This window comes from Caretta caretta, chromosome 11, assembly GCF_965140235.1.
Source record: "Caretta caretta isolate rCarCar2 chromosome 11, rCarCar1.hap1, whole genome shotgun sequence".
NCBI classification, from domain to species: domain Eukaryota; kingdom Metazoa; phylum Chordata; order Testudines; family Cheloniidae; genus Caretta; species Caretta caretta.
This window is the reverse complement of record NC_134216.1, coordinates 72231693-72252963: the sequence shown is the minus strand read 5'-3', so window position 1 is coordinate 72252963 and position 21271 is coordinate 72231693. Positions and strand designations below refer to the sequence as shown.

The following is a 21271-nucleotide window of genomic DNA, read 5'->3' as shown; positions in this document are numbered from 1 at the left end:
TCTTAAAAATATTTGATTTGTGATGTTAAATGAATGGATATTGCTTTAGAAACAAAGAACAATTTTAACTATTAAAATTAAGATTGAGTGTATTGAAACAATTAAAAATCTATGTTAATTAATGCTACCAGATGCAAATACCTGTGGGTAAAGCCTACTTAATGCAGGCATATTAGAACATCATTCAATCAGTGACTCTGGGGACATACTTTAATATTTCACAGTCTGTGTGTGGCATTGACAAATTGATTAATTAACATTGGTGAAGAAATTATACAGATGAATTTTAGTATTGATTTTGATGGGACTGTGATCATCAGTATAACATAAGTTTAATTGGCATGATACATTTATATATTAAAGTCATCTATCTCCGTGAGTGTTGGCAGCAACAAGATTGATAATCATTTCTAATCCTCTTCTGATGAGACAAGTACTAATCAGCTTTGATTATTTGTACTGGATTTATTGTATTTTATAAACACATCTTGAAAAGTTTGGGTTACAGCTCACCTGACAAGAGTGTCAATAACTCAATTCATCTGCCTAGATAGCTTCTCTGGAACACAATCCAGCTCATTATAGATGGTCCATGCCATTCATGCAGCCCCAGACATGAGGTTATAGATTCACACATTTTAAGGCACTAGGATCAATTCTATTATGTGTGACTGTAGCAATTCCCCCTGTCACCAGCAGGCTTTGAACCTTGAACCTTCAGCACAGATTTCCACCACATGAATCACAGAAGAGCCACAATATTGTACCAGATTTTCCCATGCAAACCTGTAGCCTCGGTATCCTCTCCTGGCACTGCATAGCACTACCCGCAATGCCCTATAATTGGTGAGCCTCTGAGACACATTGGTTACACAGATATGGCAATTTCTTCCAATATCCTTGGAAACCTTATAGTATTAACTTTAAGTATCTTTGGAGTCCATTGTATTTAATGCAAAGGTAATGTACTATTGTGGACTGGGATCGTATGCTGGGAGAGATGTGATATGAACCCAGGTGTGGCAGGGTGCTGAGCAGGAACTGCTGAGCCAGCCCTGTGTCACTCCAGCTCCAGTTAAGGGAGGTAAATTGGACTTGGTGAGACCACCTGGCCCTAACTGGGGAAGCAGGGACAGCTGCTGCCTAATTAGGCTGGGGCTGTATAAAAGCCTCAGGGGAAGGAAGCCAGGGGTGAGCAGGCAGAAAGGGAAAAGGCAGGGATTGGAAGCAGGGAGGTAGCTCCCCCACAGAGGGTAAAGGTGGTGGGAGCACAACCTGTAAATAAACTGCCCCAGTGGTTACTGAATCCAGGGTCTCTGCGTGACTTTATCAGCCCAACGGGGCAAGAGCCAAGATAGCCCTGCAGCACCTTGTTACACCTGGGAAGTGTGATGAACTTCAAAGGACTGTACTGAGCGTGTCAGATAAGAATGGGATTTCAGATAATCTGTCAAGTGGTTTGCCTGGAAAATCTCTAGGGGAAATTTGCATGCACTTCCCCATCTCCAGTTATGCAAATTCCCAGCCTTTTGAAGTTATGCCTGAGAAGAGATCCACACTCTACTGATAACCTGTTCAAAATCAAAAGCCAAGCTGTATACAGGAAAGACTAAGTTATTATAGGGGTACTAGTCCTGAGCTGAACTAGTAACCACAGAAGAACCCCTTGGTGAGGTGTTCAAGGACTGACTCCCACCACAGCCCTGGCGGAGGTTAGGGGTGGGGGGAGAGGGGTTGATCTCTAGTAAACGTATTAACACGTGTGTAGGTTCTTTTATTGTTTTTCATATGTTTTCTCTGTAATGCTTTCACCTTAAGAATAACCCTGTTTGCTTAGAAAGAGCTGTGTGGTAACTTGTTAACTGCTGGCCATTACAGCTGTTCATAGGCTCTGGAGGGAAAGCCAAGTGCTGACGTTGGCCTGATCAAGCAGTCTGGGTTGCTGGGAATATCACAGCAGAGGCAGGGAACTGTGCAGCCTGAAAAAAACCCAGTCGAGAGAGAGAGACCTGCATCTCCGCCCAAGAGAGGTGGCTGCTGAGGGGCATAGAGTGGGTGCCCTTGTGGACCCTGATGGGGAAATACAGATGCAACTGCCCTGAATTGTGACAATTGATATAGCCCAGAGCTGCAATTGCAGGGAATGTCCTGAATGGGATTGAGAGGGAGTATGCTCAGTGCAGATAGAATCTTCACAGAATTTTGCTGTTAAACTCTAGACAGTCTCTACTGATAATGTGTGAACTAAGATTTTTCAAATTTCAGTGGATATTCACAGGAACAGCAAAAGGCACATCTAACACAAGTCCCTGCTCCGAAGCATAGGGCAGTACAGATTCTCAAATTAAAGGTTACCAGAGTTTGGTCTGGTTTTTTCTTCAGCCTCTTTCTCAGAAACAGCTTATCCATGTTGGCTGAAACTTCCTAAAACATTTCAGCCTGAGGCAGACATGTGGCATGGAAAATTTCAGCCCAAACTTGGAAAAGTTAAACACAATTGAAAATAGGGTCTAATAACTGGAAGTGTCAGGCAACCTTAGTACTTTGCTACCAGCCTCACCTAGAATACAGTTAAAATTGGGACAAGACACATTTAATTTTTTCTGTCTTATTTTCAGACTTACCTTCAAAGTTTCTTTCCCTCCTCCTTGGGTGAAACACACAATTGGAATCTTCCCACCATAATTAGAATCTGAAATACACCAAAGAAAAGGGAGAGGGTCTCACTTTGCAGTGTTGATGTATTTGAACAATTTTTATACTTCACAATAACCACTTATGCAGTGGTTTATTGGATTTAGCTTTGATAATATTTTAAACACAAATACTCGTATTCCTGGCTTTCAGCTGATTTAACCAAACTCTTTTAAAAGTCATCTACTCCATTGTTACATGACCTTTAGTTATTCTCACTAACCCATTTTGCCTAATCTAGTGTCAGACATCAACACTGAGATGGAGTCTTCCCAGAAGTAACAAAGCAAGGCTAAAGTCTTAAGTAATTAGTATTACCAATGTACAGTGCTTAAAAAAAATGACATGATTTTGATGGCGGGGGAGCTTATTTGCATGTTGGTTTCTGACCCTTTAGTATTCAGGTATATTGCCTAGAACCCAACAGGAGCAGAGAAGGAATTGTACTTCAGAGGCCCAACACTATTCATGAGTCAGGTCAGTTCGCTCCTTGGTCAGGGCTGTGCACAGAGGCACAATTGTGCTTTTACGATAGGTAGGGTTTGAGCTGTAAATTTAGATCTACAATTTTCACACACACAGGTTTGGGACTGCTTGAGTTCAAGGTTTTGAATTACTCTGGTATAGAGTGGGGGATACCTGAAACATTCGTATGTTAGCTCAGATTACAATCCCGACCGGAAATTGGGAGTGTCAGACTGTTTAGGCCTATGTCAAAGTCTGAGATTCTTTTCTAAATCTACCTACCGCAATCCTGTGTTTGTACTATCTATACACAAAAATATATACCCACACACACACATAGGATCATGGTAGGTAGATTTATACATTAGTAATTATTAAAGGAATAAATTAATCGAGAAGTTAGGCTGAAGGACCATTAACATGAATGTAAAATTTAATCATTAGAAAATCAAAATATAGCACCTACAATTACATCTAAAGGGTTTAATGTAATAGGAGTTTCATATGTTAAACACTAGTTGATAACAAACAGCATATTTATTGAAATTAAAGCCATGTGATATGTTTGTGCAGTTTTATTGCCTGAGTGAATATAAACTTAATAACACTAATGTATAATACTGATTTTATTTATTACAAAATGATTCATGTAGTGGCTAATAATCAGCATCAGTTATTATTATTTATATTAACATAGTGGCTAGGAGCCCCAGTCATGGTTTCCACCGTGCCATGTGCTGTACAAAGTACCACACAATAAAGACCATAAACATCATAATAAACAAGAAGCAACAGTCGGCCTAAAACATACAGCTAGTTGAGTCCAGAGGTGTGACACAAGGGCAAATCCCAGATTCCTCAGGCAACCCTTCCCCCATCACACCAGCATCTGTCAAAAGGGATGAATTCCCAATACACAGAGAGTAAGGATGGAAAGCAACCTGGGCCCATCAGGTGATCTCCTCTGACACAGCAAGTGAAATTGCTTTGATTCCTGAACTGAAAGGAATGTTTATCCCATATAGTACTTGAAACCCACCTTACCCAGTAAATTGTGCTCTGTGGTGAACCTCAGATAGATTATTGCATGAGTATGTAAGCTCTTCTTATTTGTACCTTTAAGAAGCATGTTCTCCTTGAAATACGCACAAATCACCATGGGTCACATTGACGGTATACCGTCAGAAGCCTTCTTTGTTATTAGGCACATGAGCAAAAACACTTGTCATCCATAGCATGGCAACATGAGAAAACTTGTTTCCTCCCACAGTATGTTCTGTAGCATCAAGCCCTGTAGCACCTGAGCAGAATGATCTGAAGTTAGAGAACTGCACCAACCTGGGATAACACGTTCCGAAATGTATTTTTCTAACTGTGTCCGTAGCTTAGCCTCTATTGCTGGATGTCCATGGGTGCCGTTATCGACCAGCAATAGGTGGGTGTGGTTATTGTCCAGGCAATACAATGGGTCTCTCTTAACGTCATCCATTATGTAGTGGGCTGAATAGTACCCCTAGAAACATCAGCAAAGGGTTTCCATTGAGATCAGAAGGGCATGGTGCATGCAGTACTTGAAATGGGGACACAGAAGGTCAGTGGGCATGACTATTGTTCTCTTATTTTCCAGATTTTAGCAGCATAAAAATTTCCAGACCAAGTCAGACCAAAGGTCCATCGAGCCCATGGCCAGCACCAGCTGCTTCAGAGAAAGTTGCAAGAGCACTCATAACTCAGTTATGGAATAACCTGTCCATGGAAGACATTCTTTCCTTCCCCCCATGCGATGGGTTTGTGCCCAGGAGAGTGAGGGTTTACACCTCCTATAATTTCATTTTATATAACGGAACTGTGGATGTTCTCGTCACTCATATAGATGTCTAGTGATTTTTGAATCCTGCTAGGCCATGTTAAAAATTAACAATTCATTTCTCCTCTGTTTTAACCACTTTCTAATTTATGACCAACCTTTACCCCTCACCCCAAGACTTAATGCTACTTAGTGAGGGTTTTTGTCAATGGGTTTTCAAAAAAACCCCAAACAATCTATTGTCTCCTTTGTCTGCTATTTTGCTGTGCTCTAAGAAATCTAGCAGAGTGGACGTAGGATAAGACAAGCTGGTTTGTTCCTCCTCCTCTTCAGTTGAAATTTCTGCCTTTTACCGACATATGCAATAATACTGTTGCATTACAGATATTTCTGGTAGATACCCCAGTTCAATCCAAGCACTACTGAGTGCCTCTTTGCATTCCCCCAGCCTCTAATGCTGCCACAACTTTATATTCTTATGCCACAGCAACCAGTGGCTGCTGGAATAACCTCTTAAGATCACTAGCAGACGAATGAGTTAGAGCAGCCTAGCTTACCCAGGCACATGGCCAGCACCAGAAATGGGACAACACAAACGTGAACAAAGACACTTTTGGACCACCCACCTTGTTCCTGTGCGGAAGTGCAGCTCAGCTGGACGAGAGACTATATTGCCCCCTTCTCCTTTTTTGAATCCACCTGGCTCAGTCTAAGTGGCACATCTTTTCCAAAATCCAATGCACAATTTGTGAGTGCCATACATCTCATTTGTTGTTTAACCATTATCTTTAATAGGCAATGACTATTTTACAACACAGTGCAGCACAAGTTCTGTAGCAGGAAGAGTTTCTAATAGGACCTCACATCCAAATCAGCCACAGGCCAACGGCATCAGGCTCCATGCAGATAATGGTGTGGATGGAGAGCAGTGAGGCATTTACCGAGAGTAGACTGCGTTTAGTCAGAATATAACTCAGTTTTGCAGGGTTTTCACTGGCTTCCCATGACCCCATTGACAGCACTACATGTTCCTCACCTCAGTATCACTGCTTCTGATCAAACTATCCCGGTTGGAAATCATGCCCCAGGCTGCTATGCCGATAGCCACCACGTTCTCCTCTGAGCTCCTACTGATGGTGTTGTCTCTCACCACCTCTCCAATGTATTTCATCAGTCCATAGTGAGTACCTCCTGTGAAAATCCAGGCCCCTGCAGATGGTAGGTACCAAATGAAATTTAGCCACAGACCTACCACTGTGCACAAAAATTGTTTTCTCTTTGTAAATATGTGCGTGTGTCATCCCCAATTCTCCTCTGCCCTGCATCTCGTGTAGTCATGAAGGCCTGTGTTACGTGGGTGCAAGAAGCTGATATGGTAGTACTGCGCACCAATGCAAGTGACAACACAAAAGGGCAAGGCAGTGGGGATTTTGGCCCTCGGGGTTGTTTACCTTCAAGACACTAAGCCAACACATTTATCCTCACTAGATCACAGGAGATATGTTAATTTCCATATGATACAGGAAGAAGAGATGTTAGGAGATTTACCCAAAGCTACAAAGGACACCCTTGTCAAAGCCAAGAATGGTTCTCCACCCAGTTCCCAGGTCGTTAGGCCATACTTGTCTGAAGTGGACTAAACAGGCAACAACTAATAGAAAGCTCTGCCTCTCTGCTGAGTATTCACAGCTTCTTCTTCTCCGCCAGACTTATTTGGCAGAAGGCTAATATACCAGCTGACTGAAATATTCACCTCTCACTTCAGCTAAATCACAACTGCACTCGCTGAACCAAGTTCTTCACTTGCTTGAACAATTCTGACTTCAAAAAGGGGTTACACTAGATGTGAATTTGTAGTAAAAAAAACTTAGCCCAGGTTTTTTAATACAAATTATTATGATTTCTATTATCCTGCTCTATGTGCCAATGGCTACAACTGAATTCACAGGTATTAATTGCATAAATGATTGTAAAAGGCATGGGAACACTCAAAGTGGCATCAGAAAAGATAGACTTGTCCCAAGATATATGCCTAGTTTTTTCGCCAAATTAAGCCCACATTCATTTAACTAAAAGACTCTCATGGACTTCAGTGGGACCAGGATTTGTGTCTTGATCCATATTCCCTGATAATCTATTTTCCTTTCCCTATATTAGTGTCTAACATCACAGTTTATCCACTATACTGACAAACCAAGAGATACCAGGCTAGCCCAATGGCGGAAAACATAAAAACTAGTAGCTTCAAGGCAGCCCAGATACCCCTTTTACCTTTGGACTGGGCAATGTAGATCAGCCTGCTGAATATCTTGCGCATCCGCGGCTTTAGGGCAAAGTTTTTTGCTCCCCCTGTGACTGAGATGACAAGGTTGGGATTTTTCAGGTGCCAGTGTTGAGTCATCAGATCATAGAGCATTTCAGAGTCTGTGTCATAGGATAACCGGATGTACTTCAATGAGAGAGGACACAATACAGGGTTAGCAGCAATAAATGGCAACAGAGTAATTCCATTTGGTCTCAAGCGATGGCCTGGTTCCCCACTCCCTTGCCCTCCATGCAGTCATTTATATCTAGACAAAATACAAAGCAGGTGTCAGAATGATTCCATTAGGTGACATTTGTCACCCGCATTGCACAGTAGTAAATGACCAAAGTGCAAAGCAATGGAGAATCAGGCCCAGTGTGTGTTTTCTAAACACTAATTTTATGGCCTGTATTTTCCCCACTCCTAGGACACCTGAATAGAGATGGGCTAAGTTTTTCAAACAAATTTATTCAAAAAATGCAGTTTCAGCCAACCTGAAACTATTGGTGAATTTGATCCAATTAGTTTTGGTTGGGAAAAAAGTTATTTTAAGGTCAGCTTCAGACAAAGGATGTGTTCCCCTTTCTCCGCCCTTATAACCTTTAGCCCAGTGGTTAGGGCACTTGCCTAGGATATGAGACCCAGGTTTGAGTCCCCACTCTGGATCAGGGACTTGAACTCACATCACATCCCTGCCAGGTGAACATCCTAATCACCAGGCTGTAGGCTAGCCCAGGGTAGGTGGCTCCCAATCTCTCCTACCGAAGCTGTTCCACTTATATCAATTCTTAAATATTTATTGGGCCAGAGAGAGAGAGCGAGCGAGCATGGCTCTCTGCATGGTGATTAAGGCTCTCACCTGGGAGGTAGCAGATGGGGATTCAGATCTTCTCTCTGCTTGTGATTTACCTGTGCATGAAGTCATCAGCTCTGAGGAAACTCCGACAGCATGTCTCCCCAGCAACATGGGCTACCACAAGCACAATCCTGTTCTCTGCACTGGCTTTCCAAGGAAAACTCAGGCCTTGTCTACACTAAAGGTAAAAGTCGATCTAAGCTACGCTATTTGAGTTACTTGAATAGTGTAAGTCAAATCGACATAGCTTAGATCTACTGACCTCAAGGTCCACGCTATGCGACATCGACAGGAGACGCTCTCCCATCAACTCACCTTATTCTTCTTGAACAGGTGGAGTACAGGAGTCTACGGGAGAGTGATCGGTGGTCGATTTAGTGGGTCTTCACTAGACACACTAAATTGACTGCCGATGCATCGATCGCCAGAGTGTCGATCCTCCAGTAAGTATAGACAAGCCCTAAGTCACCTGCATGGTCCCGGCGAGGCATTTAATGGCTTGGGCCCATGATGTTTAAGAGATGGCCTAATGCTTCAAGGTGGAGACTGTGTTCAACGAATCCACCCCTCAGGCACCATGGAACTTCCTATCAGAAGGGTAAAGCTTATCACAGAATCATAGAATATCAGGGTTGGAAGGGACCTCAGGAAGTCATCTAGTCCAACCCCCTGCTCAAAGCAGGACCAATCCCCAATTAAATCACCCCAGCCAGGGCTTTGTCAAGCCTGACCTTAAAAACTTCTAAGGAAGGAGATTCTACCACCTCCCTAGGTAAAAAGAAAAGGAGTACTTGTGGCACCTTAGAGACTAATCAATTTATTTGAGCATGAGCTTTCGTGAGCTACAGCTCACTTCATCGGATGCATACCGTGGAAACTGCAGTAGACATTATATACACACAGAAACCATGAAACAATACCCCCTCCCACCCCACTGTCCTGCTGGTGATAGCTTATCTAAAGTAATCATCAAGTTGGACCATTTCCAGCACAAATCCAGGTTTTCTCACCCTCCGCCCCCGCCCCACACACAAACTCACTCTCCTGCTGGTAATAGCTTATCTAAAGTGATCATTAAGTTGGCCCAACTTAATGATCACTTTAGATAAGCTATTACCAGCAGGAGAGTGAGTTTGTGTGTGTATGGGGGTGGGGGGGGTGAGAAAACCTGGATTTGTGCTGGAAATGGCCCACCTTGATTATCATGCACATTGTAGGGAGAGTGGTCACTTTTGATAAGCTATTACCAGCAGGAGAGTGAGTTTGTGTGTGTGTGTTTTTGGAGGGGGGTGAGGGAGTGAGAGAACCTGGATTTGTGCTGGAAATGACCCACCTTGATTATCATACACATTGTGAAGAGAGTGGTCACTTTGGATGGGCTATTACCAGCAGGAGAGTGAGTTTGTGTGAGGGGGTGCTGGAAATGGCCCAACTTGATGATCACTTTAGATAAGCTATCACCAGCAGGACAGTGGGGTGGGAGGGGGTATTGTTTCATGGTCTCTGTGTGTGTATATAATGTCTACTGCAGTTTCCACGGTATGCATCCGATGAAGTGAGCTGTAGCTCACGAAAGCTCATGCTCAAATAAATTGGTTAGTCTCTAAGGTGCCACAAGTACTCCTTTTCTTCTTGCAAAGACAGACTAACATGGCTGTTACTCTGAAACCTCCCTAGGTAAAGCATTCCAGTGTTTCACCACCCTCCTAGTGAAAAGTTTTTCCTAATATCCAACCTAAACCTCCCCCACTGCAACTTAAGACCATTACTCCTTGTCCTATCCTCTTCTACCACTGAGAATAGCCTAGAACCATCCTCTTTGGAACCACTTCTCAGGTAGTTGAAAGCAGCTATCAAATCCCCCATCATTCTTCTCTTCTGCAGACTAAACAATCCCAGTTCCCTCAGCATCTCCTCATAACTCATGTGTTCCAGACCCCTAATCATTTTTGTTGCCCTTCGCTGGACTCTCTCCAATTTTTCCACATCCTTCTTGTAGTGTGGGGCCCAAAACTGGACACAGTACTCCAGATGAGGCCTCACCAATGTCAAATAGAGGGGAACGATCACGTCCCTCGATCTGCTGGCTATGCCCCTACTTATACATCCCAAAATACCATTGGCCTTCTTGGCAACAAGGGCACACTGTTGACTCATATCCAGCTTCTCGTCCACTGTCACCCCAGGTCCTTTTCTGCAGAACTGCTGTCTAGCCATTCGATCCCTAGTCTGTAGCGGTGCATTGGGTTCTTCCGTCCTAAGTGCAGGACCCTGCACTTATCCTTGTTGAACCTCATCAGATTTCTTTTGGCCCAATCCTCCAATTTGTCTAGGTCCCTCTGTATCCTATCCCTGCCCTCCAGCGTATCTACCACTCCTCCTAGTTTAGTATCATCCGCAAATTTGCTGAGAGTGCAATCCACACCATCATCCAGATCATTTATGAAGATATTGAACAAAAAGCTTGTCTGGGCAGAAGACCAAGCTTCCTTGCGGGCTGGTCCCAGACTGTGGAATGAGCTAAGACTCTTACAAACCTCACCACGTTCCACTCCAAGTGCAAGGCATACTGCTCCAACATGCCTTCTCCGCACACACAGGCTGCACATATTTTAGGGAAAAAAATATAAGAACCCCATCACAAAACGGCTGCATTGCACATACACACCCCTCTGGGGACAGCGAGAGAGACAGAACAAACCCCCGTCGTGAATATTAGTCCTGTCGCTTAATGCACTATTTATTATTTGGACATAGCACAGTCATGGACCAGGACCCCACTGTGCTAGGCATGGTACAAACAGACCAGGGACAGTCCCTGTTCCAACCAACTTATAGGTGTAGAACTCATATCCCAGACAATTGCACTACTTTGTTAATTCTGTTTGGAGTACTACAAAGCAAGGAAATAGATTTTCAAAAGCACAAATGGCACTGAATTCCATTAACTCCCAAGGGGCACTTAGGCCCCTAAATCTACTTGTGCATTTGAAAAAAAATCTAGCCCAACATCAACTGATCCCCACAGGAACACACCCCTGGAGACTTTAATGTCATCATTTATCACACATAGAATAGGCCATGGAACCAGCCTCCAAACTCCAAGAAATATGGAGGATTAGTAGGAGGCCAGGACCATCCACAAACCTCCCTGCATACCCTGAGGATACTGGAGAGACTGATGTCTTCTGCAGCTGGTGGCCACCCTGGGAACCTCCTTAAAGGGGAACCACAGTGCACAAGGGACCAATGCCACTGAGGGATGTATTATTGTCCTGCCCTGATCTCTGCCTGATATATGAAAGGATGATGTGCATCTCTTCTCAGCCCTGGCCTGACCCACCTTTTCTCCCCAAGCCACTTCAGCCACTGCTCACCCTTTACCCCACTACATAGCACCCACCTCTGGACAACACAAGCGCTGAATGTGTAATGGGGGAAGCTGTCAGAAGGCAGGTGCCAACTCACACACAGATCTGCACGCTAAGGGTCCCCTTCACAGGTACACCAGGGATCAGGCCCATTATTGATTAGCAAGAGAACCAGAACTTGAAGACTTGAATGTATGCACCTTGCTTTACAAGTGTTGGATCACATTTATATAACAGATCATAGGAAGGTGTGGAGAACAAGCAGAACCTGCTCCCCTCCAGCTGCCCTGCAGTTCAGATAACATGCTTAAGACAATCAATTTTATGTGCCCATAGCTCCATTTTAACAGTGACCATGGTGGGCACTTCCATTTTTTCATATAGCCCCCTTTAAACACTTATTCTAAGTACCATAATCTGGTTCTTTACAATATGGCATCTCCAGCTATCACTCAAAACAGACTTCCTCTCTTCACTTACAATTCTTTTGTTCCTTTTTCAGTTGTGCATAAAGCTAGGACTGATTGTATTATATGCCAGGATGTTAATGACCTCAGTGAACAAACCAAGCAATGCTCCTGAACATCTCAGAACAAAAATAAGTTTTTCTTTTTTTTTTTTATTAAGATGCTACGGGGTCTTCAAATATGGCCATCTGAACATTTAAAACTGGGCATAAGATCATCCAAAAGTCTCCTAAATCCATATTGAGCTGTGTGAAAAATGAGAATTTTCCCTGCAAGAAACTTTGCAAGAAAAAAATCCCAGTTGAAATTTTTCAACCCAACTTTTTTCAGTATTCCACAGAATTTTTGCATTTGAAATTGGATGAAAACAATTTCATTTCAAAACCATTTTGTTTCTAAATGAAATTTTTCATTTCGATTTTTGAATTTTTTGGGTTTCTTTTAAGGTTTTTACCCACTTGAAAATGTGTGCATGTGGTAGGGAGTGGTTAAAAATGTGGTAAAGTGGGGGAAAATTCATTTGTGACTGTTTCCCCAACTTTCTCCAGTTGGAAAAAACAAGAATTTCAAAACCAGTGTTTTTTTTCCAAAAATAATTTCAGTTCATATAATTTCAGAAAAACAATTTTTTCTCCAAAAAGCACATTTAACCCTATTTTCCAACCCTATTGGACTATTTTCCATTAAAACAGGTCAATTTTAACACCTCTGTTAAACTTTAAATAAGTTGCCATTTTCCAAATTGCTCAGCACCCAGCAGTTCTCACTGACTTCAGTGGAAGATATTGCGGGCTTAGAATGCTTGGAAAAATCAGATTGCTTATTTAGGTACCTAAATTTAAGTTCCTTGTGTTTGAAAAATCTAAGCCTTTTTTTCCCCTTTTGATTGTTTTGGCTTCTTTTTAATTATTCTGAATTTATTTCATAAAGGCAAATGCAAAAAGCCACAGGACAGAAGCCATTTATGGATAGGCTGGAGTTAAAATACCCAGTGGCAGCTCAGCAGTTACTCACCTTCCCTCTTTTCCCAAGATTTTCAAACTGAATGTCACCAAAAGCATCAGTGGGAAGTTCCTTTGTGTGTTTCCTATAACTCCATTTCTCAGTGTTATTTACCTGCGTCCCCTCTATATGTTGGCTTTTGGAATACCCACACTTACACAAGTTGTCCCTGCCAAGAAAAGTGAATAGAAAAAAGAAACAGATTAATATATTTTGCCCAGAAAACTAATACTCTTCTCTTTCAGTGATTGATAGCATAATGACAACTAAGACTGGTGAGCAGTTTTTCCACATGTATTTGGCAAGTAGGTTGGCTGGACATCATTCAACTATAATGTTACAACTTATGCTTGAATAAATAGGATACTTCTAAATGGGAATTTAAAGTTTTATTCTTGAACAAGTTATGGTGCTTGGACAGAAAGATGCACAAGGCCCAAGGTGAAATGTAACATCTATAGCTGAGGTCTAAGCAAGTGGGGAAGACTGAAGAAAACTAAAACTCAGGTGCTAACACATATTTTCAAGTATTCGTGTCATGGGCCTATCCAACAAACAAAAAGTATATTTTGTGTTCTAACTCTGTAACATTGCAGAAAGACCTCAGCTTGTGTATGTACAAAATCAAACACGTGTCAACACCTACTCTGCTCCATATTAGAGGGGCTCTGACCTGTTTCTTGTTTAGACAATGAGGGATTTTCAAATCCCTCTCCCTTTTGCTCTGCTTTAGCCAGATTGAAGCTCAGTTTATTAGGGCCTTTCGGATGGTTTCCATCTTAATGTGCTAACACCATAACATTTGCTTCTAGACTAAATCCTGCCATGAGTCAGATGATGCCAACTTGAACTTAACTATCTTAACTTCACTATCTGAAGCCTATGACTTGGGGACTCCCAATGACTACATCCCAGGATCATCTCAACATGTCTTGGTATCCACCACCCAGATAGATTGAAAGAACATATAAAAGTTACAGTATGTGACTTCTCTTGAGATAAGCCCTATACACAGGCACCAGGTGTTCCACCACCACCCAATTTACATCATGCCACAGAACTGCGCTCCAGAATCTCAGCTTTGCTTTTAATAAAAGAAAAATTTTCCTTTTTCTTATGCTTGTGAAGATAACCTTGAAAACATAGAACAGGAAATCAATTCAATGCAGTAAATCAATGCAATGCACGTGGCACCCACCTGAGTCTGCAGAAAGCTTTAAACAGTAACTCCAAAGGGTGTGACCAGCTCCATTCATTTTACTCGAGTCTTCATGAACTCTGGTGTTTTCTAAGATGTATGGGATTCAGCAATTCTGCCACAGATTTGGCCATTTTGCTGCAGCTGCAGCCAAGAGCCCAGCATTTTGTTACAGACAGAGAACAGCCCAATATCTGCCTCTTGCTCTCCAACTTTCCTCACAAGGCAGTGTTATTGGATTACACTGCGGGAGGGATAGCTCAGTGGTTTGAGCATTGGCCTGCTAAACCTAGGGTTTTGAGTTCAATCCTTGAGGGGGTCATTTAGGGATCTGGGGCAAAAATTGGGGATTGGTCCTGTTTTGAGCAGGGGTTGGACTAGATGACCTCCTGAGGTCCCTTCTAATCCTGATATTCTATGATACACTGCAGGCTTCTTGCACGGGTTCATGGTACCAAGCAATAGGGTTTATGGAGCTAAAGTTGGAGTCCGGCTTGCAGCCAAAGGAGCTGGAAGTGAAGGCTACTGAGATGAGGTACCTGAGCCATTGAAGCTAACTACTAACCCCTTTCTCTGGATGAGGATGCGGGTTCTGAGCTGGGTTACCTGGACAATATTGCAGAGAGTGAAAATGGGCTGCTTACAGTATAGAGGGAAAACCCATCCTTAGAAATAGTCACTGTCAAAAATCATCAGAAATTTTTGGCCCATAAATATTTTCAACAATGGGTTGAATAGGTGGTTGGATAGCGATGTGTGGGTGGTGGGAGGGGAGACAGAGCTGGGAATGAAGCACTTTTCTTGGTAACAGAATATATTCACATTGCCTTGAAATTTAGGGGTGGATGATGCAGAAATTGGTCCCAAGGTGTTATGGGGTACACAAAGGCTGTTAATAAGTGTGGAACTGACCGGCTAAAACCTTTTTTCTCTGAAGTAAGATATATGAATTGCTGTGGTGGGGGTGCAGGCTGTGAACTCTATTCATAATGCTAAACAGCATGACACAGGTGCTCATCTGGTGCTAATTATATCTTTGAAAAATCAAAAAGTAAATGCCAGATCATGTAATAGTGGCATCCCACCATATATCATTGTGAAGTACAAAGGCAACAGACCAAACAGACTTTAAAGTGAAGACATGAACAATTGCCCAGGTCTTTAGGTTTGACCCGTAATCTGAGACAGGAACGGCAAACCGCAGCCAATGGGAGCTGCGGGGGGGCCGTGCCTGCAGACAGTCAGTGTCAGCAAAATGTCTCATGGCCCTCAATCAGATTATCCTGATCGGCCGCTTGCAGCCCACGGGCTGCCCACCACTGCTTTAGAGGATATAGCTCAGAGCAAGTCTCTTTAATGAGAGGATTCTAATATGCTTCTCAGCAACACTGCAGTTCATGAATATTAATTAGTTCTCTTACTCAAGAAATTTAAGTGTACTCCAGACAAATAAGCTGGTAAGGTTTTGATGTTGTCCTGCATAAGCCAAAGATTTGGAAGAGACACTTGATCCAACACCATCCAAACAGAACGGTTTTGGACTGTTGGAAGTAGCCCTTAGGGTGAGTCGGTATGGGCATGAAGCTAATGGAATGCAACCCAGCTGGACTCCAACCTCCATTTTTGTGCTGTACTCAAGAAGATACCTACAGTGGTCTGGCCATCTATAGCCGTAAGTTTATAAGAGTGTTCACATCCCTGATTATCTGCAAGGTCTCTGAGAAGTTCTCTCAGGAGATGATTATGGACAAGAATATGTCATATATTCCTTTCCCTTCTGACCCTATCAGAACACGGCACTGACTGCCTTCAGAAGAGCAGCTCAGTGCAAATAGGAAAGTTGAAATAAAGAAGGGGAAAAGGCTTTATGAACCCAGGTTTTCCAACACTCTAAAAGAATGCTTCATAAATTCTCTAGGAATATAAAGTGCTGATGTGTTAATTGGGAACTCTGATGAAAGACAACAATATATGATGTGTTCTCTCACCAAGCAGGCACAGCCCTCTCTGGGATTGAACATGGCAGCTAACCACACCTATCCCTCCTAAAAGGAGAGGATGGTGGTGGGCTCTACAGAATGGAAATGCTGCGGCAATGTCTGATATTTTCCTCCTGGATTTGTGGGGGGAGAATCTGATGAGAATCAGCTCACTGTCCTTTTTCCACCCTTCCTCAAAGCTGGATCCCTACAGAACTCCAACAAAGGGCTTCTCTGAGGTTGTGGGAAGCATGCCGCAGTTTATATGTGAGAGGAGAGGCGCCTGTGCCGAAAGGGAGCGTGCAGTCCTCAGACATGCAACAGTTGGGTTTTGTTGCGGTATCAGTTATTAACCAGTTTCCTTCATTTCTAGTTTGCCTTTAGGTGAGATGTAAAGCCAAAATCCTGACAAAGTCACGGTGCTTAAAAACATCCAGCAGGCCTTGACAAGTTTAGTTTTTACGCACATAAGGTATTAATTTTCCCTGGAGTCCTGTCCAAATATCAGCTTGGGCAAATAGATCCTGACCTAAATTTCTTACCTACTCTCATGTTTGTGCTGCTTTAATTGTACTGATTTAGATACTGGCATAGCTAAAGCATTACTACCCTCTAGGGTGGGCACAATTATACCAGTATGCAGATGCTTATATTGTTATGGCTCACTCTTGTAAATGTGTGGGAATAAACTACACCAATATGAGCACCTTTATACTGGTGTGACTGGATCCACGCCAGGGGGATTATCGATTTAACCATTTCAGCATTAAAAAAGTCCACAGCCCTAACAAAGAGTTAAACTGGTACAAAGAACTGTGTAGGCCAGGCCCCATGCTTTCATGAAGTGATGCAGCTACATTCTATGCACCTACCCATAATGTGGGGGGTGGGGGAAAGCTGTGTTATCATGGGGGCTTCAATTCAATACACTGTAGATCTCGTGTTGCCAGTATTAAAATATCCTTGCAATTTCTAAATATTAGAAGTGACAACTACCTAACTCAAAAAGTATTGCAACCACCATGGCAGAATTCTATATTAGATGTTGCTTTGACAGATAAAGAGGAATTGATCACAGAGCTAAACAAATCAACTGTAGCTGAGGTACCACTTTCACCAAGCTGAAAACAATTATAAGCCAGCTCAGCTGGGAGGAAAAATGTAATCAGAAGAATGTGAATGATAGGTGGGAATTGATTAAGAACACTTTACTAGATGCCCGAAAAGCCATAACCAAGGAAGGCAGCCATATTGGTTAAAAAAAACTACCTGGTATAGAGGGAAAATAAAGGCAGCTATAAAAATGTAACATATGGAAGAAAGGATAAATTAATAGTAATGAATATAAATCAGAAGCTAGCAATTGTAGAAAAAGGGAACCAAAGGGACACAAGGAGAATTCTATGGCCAGCACAGTAAAGGACAATAAGAAGGAGATTTTAAAGTATATTAGGAACAAGAAGTTTCCTGACAGTAGTTTTGATCCATTACTAGATGGAAATAACCGAATTATCATTACAAATGCAGCAAAGGCAGACGTGTTCAAGTCTGTGTTTGAGAGGAAAAAACAGATGATGGAGTCATATCATGATGAGGGTGATGATAACACTCTTTCCATTCCACTAGTATCTCAGGAGGAGGTTAAGCAGAAACTCCTAAAGTCTAGGGTGACCAGATGTCCTGATTTTATAGGGATAGTCCCGATATTTGGGGCTTTGTCTTACATAGGCACCTATCACCCCCAACTCCCATCCCAATTTTTCACACTTGCTATCTGGTCACCCTACTAACGTCTGACATTTTAAAATCAGTAGGTCTGGATACCTTGCACCCAAGAGTTTTAAAAGAGTTGGCTGATGAGCTTGCTAGACTGTTAAGATTGATTTTCAATTAGCCTTGGAATACCAGGGAAGTTTCAGAAGACTGAAAGAAAGCTAATGTTGTGGCAATATTTAACTAGTGTAAATGGGATGGCCAGGTAATTATAGGCCTCTCAGTTTGACATTGATTCCAGGCAAGATAGTAGAGCAGCTGATGCAGGATTAGATTAATAATCAATTAAAGGATAGTAACACCAATCAATCAACATGGGTTTATGCAAAATAGATCCTGTCAAACTAATTCGATATCCTTTTTCGTGTGATTACAAGTGTAGTTGATAAAGGTAATAAAGTTGATGTGATATACTTAGACTTCTGTCAGGCACTTGACTTGCTACTGCATGACATTTTGATTAAAAAGTTAAAATGATATAGAATTCATATGGCACCAATTACATGGGTTAAAAGCAGCCTTACTGATAGGTCTGAAAATGTAATTGTAAATGGGGAATCATGATCCTATGGGTGTGTTTCTTGTGGGGTCCTACAGAGATCGATTCTTGGTCCTATGCTATTTAACGTTTTTATCAATGACCTAGAAGAGAACATAAAATCATCACTTATGAAGTTGGCAAATGACACTAAAATTCAGAGAGTGGTAGATAATGATGGTGACAGGTCACTGACAGAGTAATCTGGATTGCTTGGTGAACTGGACACAAGCAAACAATGGTGTATTTTAATATGGCTAAATATAAATGTAAACATCTCAGAACAAAGAACATAGGCCACATTTAGAGGATAGGGGACTCTACCCTGAGAAGCAGTGACTCTGAAAAAGATTTGAGGAGGAACATGATGGAAAATCTGCTGAACACGAGCTCCCAACACAACACTGTGGCCCAAAGGGCTAATAAGAATCTCAGATGCTTAAACAGAGGAATCACTAGTAGGAGCAGAGAGGTTATTTTAACTCTGTATTTAGTACTGGTGACCTCGCTGCTGTAATGCTGTACCCAGTTCTGGTGTCCACAATTCAAAAAGGAGGTTGATAAATTGAAGAAGGTTCAGAGAAGAGCCATGAGAGTGATTAAAGGATTTGAAAACATGCCTTTTAGTGACAGATGCAAGGAGTTCAATCTATTTAGCACTTAACAAAAAAAGAAGGTTTAAGGGGTAACTTGATTACAGTCTATAAGTATCTACATGAGGAACAAATATTTGATAATGGGCTCTTCAGTCTAACAGAGAATAGTATAACACAATCCAATGGCTGGAAGATGAAGATAGACAAATTCAGACTGGAAACAAGGTGTACATTTTTAACAATGAGAGTGATTAACCATTGGAACAAATTTACCAGGGGTCATGGTGGATTCTCTCTCACTGACAATCTTTAAATCAAGATTAGATGTTTTTCTACATGATGTGCTCTAGGAATTATTTTGGGGAAATTCTCTGGCCTGTGTTATACAGGATGCCAGACTAGATCATCATAATAGTCCCTTCTGGTCTTGGAACCTATGAAATTCCTGAGAGTTGTTGAATTTCTCTAGTAACTTAGTTCCCTCTAAACATACAGTGTAAAGAGTGCCCGAATCCTACTGGGGATGAAAGATTCTTTTATTGAGGCTCTTTTCAGCTCGTGTCTCAATTACTGCAACCATCTTCTCTTTGGCCTTGACAAATGCAGTCTTGCCCCATTCATATCCATTCAGAATCCTGCTGCCAAGATCATTTTCCTAGCCTGTCGCTTTGACCATATCACCCCTCTCTTTGCATCCCTCCACTGGCTCCCTCTTCACTATCACATTGAACAGTAGCTCACCCTCACTTTCAAGGCCCATCCCCACCCTCTCTCTTATCTCTCATCCACTATTGAGATGTTGACCACCATCTCTGATTGGCCCATGATACCAGCCTTCACCACCTGCTTGTTGAGTTTTCAAACAAGCACCTTCATGCTTTCCCCCATGCTGCCCCTCTTGGGGAGCTCCTCCCAAGCATCAACACCCACAAAGCTATCTCATTATCCGCCTTCAAAACCCTCTTAAACTCTCCATTTCTGTGATACCTACAAAAACTTTAAAACAGCTAGGCCACAGGTGTGCTGAGACCACTGCCTATCATACTGACCAATACTGTCTCAGCGTTTCCTTGTACTCCCCTTTCTGTCTGTATCCATCTGTTGTCTCTTGTTTTAGACTTTGAGTGTCAGCTCTTTGAGGCAAGGACCGTCTTTTTGTTCTGGATTTATACAGCACCCAGCACAGTGCTATGGTAATACAAATAATAATAAAAATAATATGCCACCTCACATCAATCCCACTAGACCCCATTCACTTCAGTGGGATGCTTGCCAGTAAAATAATGGTACATCTGACCCAGACAACATGACAACTGAATGTATTATTTCCCATAGCACTTGATGTTGGGACATTCAGCAACACCCAGCCAATCATTAGGGCTCTGGATATGCCTTGTCCCTTGATCCCTGTTTCTTCATCCTTGTTGCATCAGTTTAAATTCGGAATACCAAGGAGAAGCTTCTGTGCTAGCCATGAGCACTTCTGTCCCCATGTCTATGCTATCCAGCTAGTTGTATGCAAAACTGGCATTTGGGAGCCATGGAATCTGCTGATGGGGAGGGAAGATGCCTGCTGGCAGGGTGCGCCCCCCATTTGCATGACCATCCCAACTTTAAAGTGGGATTGTGTGGCTTGCTCTTTGAGTGCATTTATCAGACTCACTTCCCAGAGTAGACTAGACTGGAGGCCTGCTCTCTCTTCCCAGCCAGAGTGTTGGAGGTTGGAGTAAAATCTGCTATTCCAACCTCTTAAGCATAACCAGAGCTGTATCAGGCCTCCCCCGGACCATGACCAGAACACAGGGAAGAGGACTAGAGAAGGGGAGAAAAGAAAAAGATTGAAGGCATTTATGGAAGGCAACAGTGAGACTTAGAAGACGAGGGTGCGCAAGGAAGAAGTGCACTGACAGTTCCCCAAAACCTTAACACTGGCATTGACTGTTACTTCATTACGTTGCTCTCAACCAGCACTACCTCTCGCTCCCGTAAAAAGCAAAGCTCAGAGTATTTGCTGATGTAAGCAGTGTCAGGATGAGCTCCACCCTGACATCTGGTGGTGAGGTGTGGCAAGTTGTGGAAAGAACTTCAGGGACCGATCTCATTTGCACAGGCACACCCACCCCGCCTAGAATGAGGCCATAGCTGCCCAAATGGTCACTTTGGCTGCTGTGGGATCCCCAGTGTCTCTGTTATTGGGGCAGGAAGAATAAATTGTTATTA

General features: G+C 42.5%; 1 protein-coding gene across 3 annotated transcripts in view; it reads right to left on the bottom strand.

Moving 5' to 3' along the window:
- Nucleotides 1-21271, bottom strand: part of TRPM8 (transient receptor potential cation channel subfamily M member 8) — a 131002-nt gene that overhangs the window by 63406 nt on the left and 46325 nt on the right. For all 3 annotated transcript variants that reach the window (XM_048870005.2, XM_048870004.2, XM_048870006.2), the window contains exons 4-8: nt 12980-13136; nt 7238-7415; nt 6003-6175; nt 4498-4672; nt 2625-2692 (exon numbers count right to left, since the gene is read on the bottom strand). In XM_048870005.2, coding sequence (XP_048725962.1) covers nt 2625-2692; nt 4498-4672; nt 6003-6175; nt 7238-7415; nt 12980-13136 — 751 coding nt within the window. The remainder of the gene's footprint in view (nt 1-2624; nt 2693-4497; nt 4673-6002; nt 6176-7237; nt 7416-12979; nt 13137-21271) is intronic.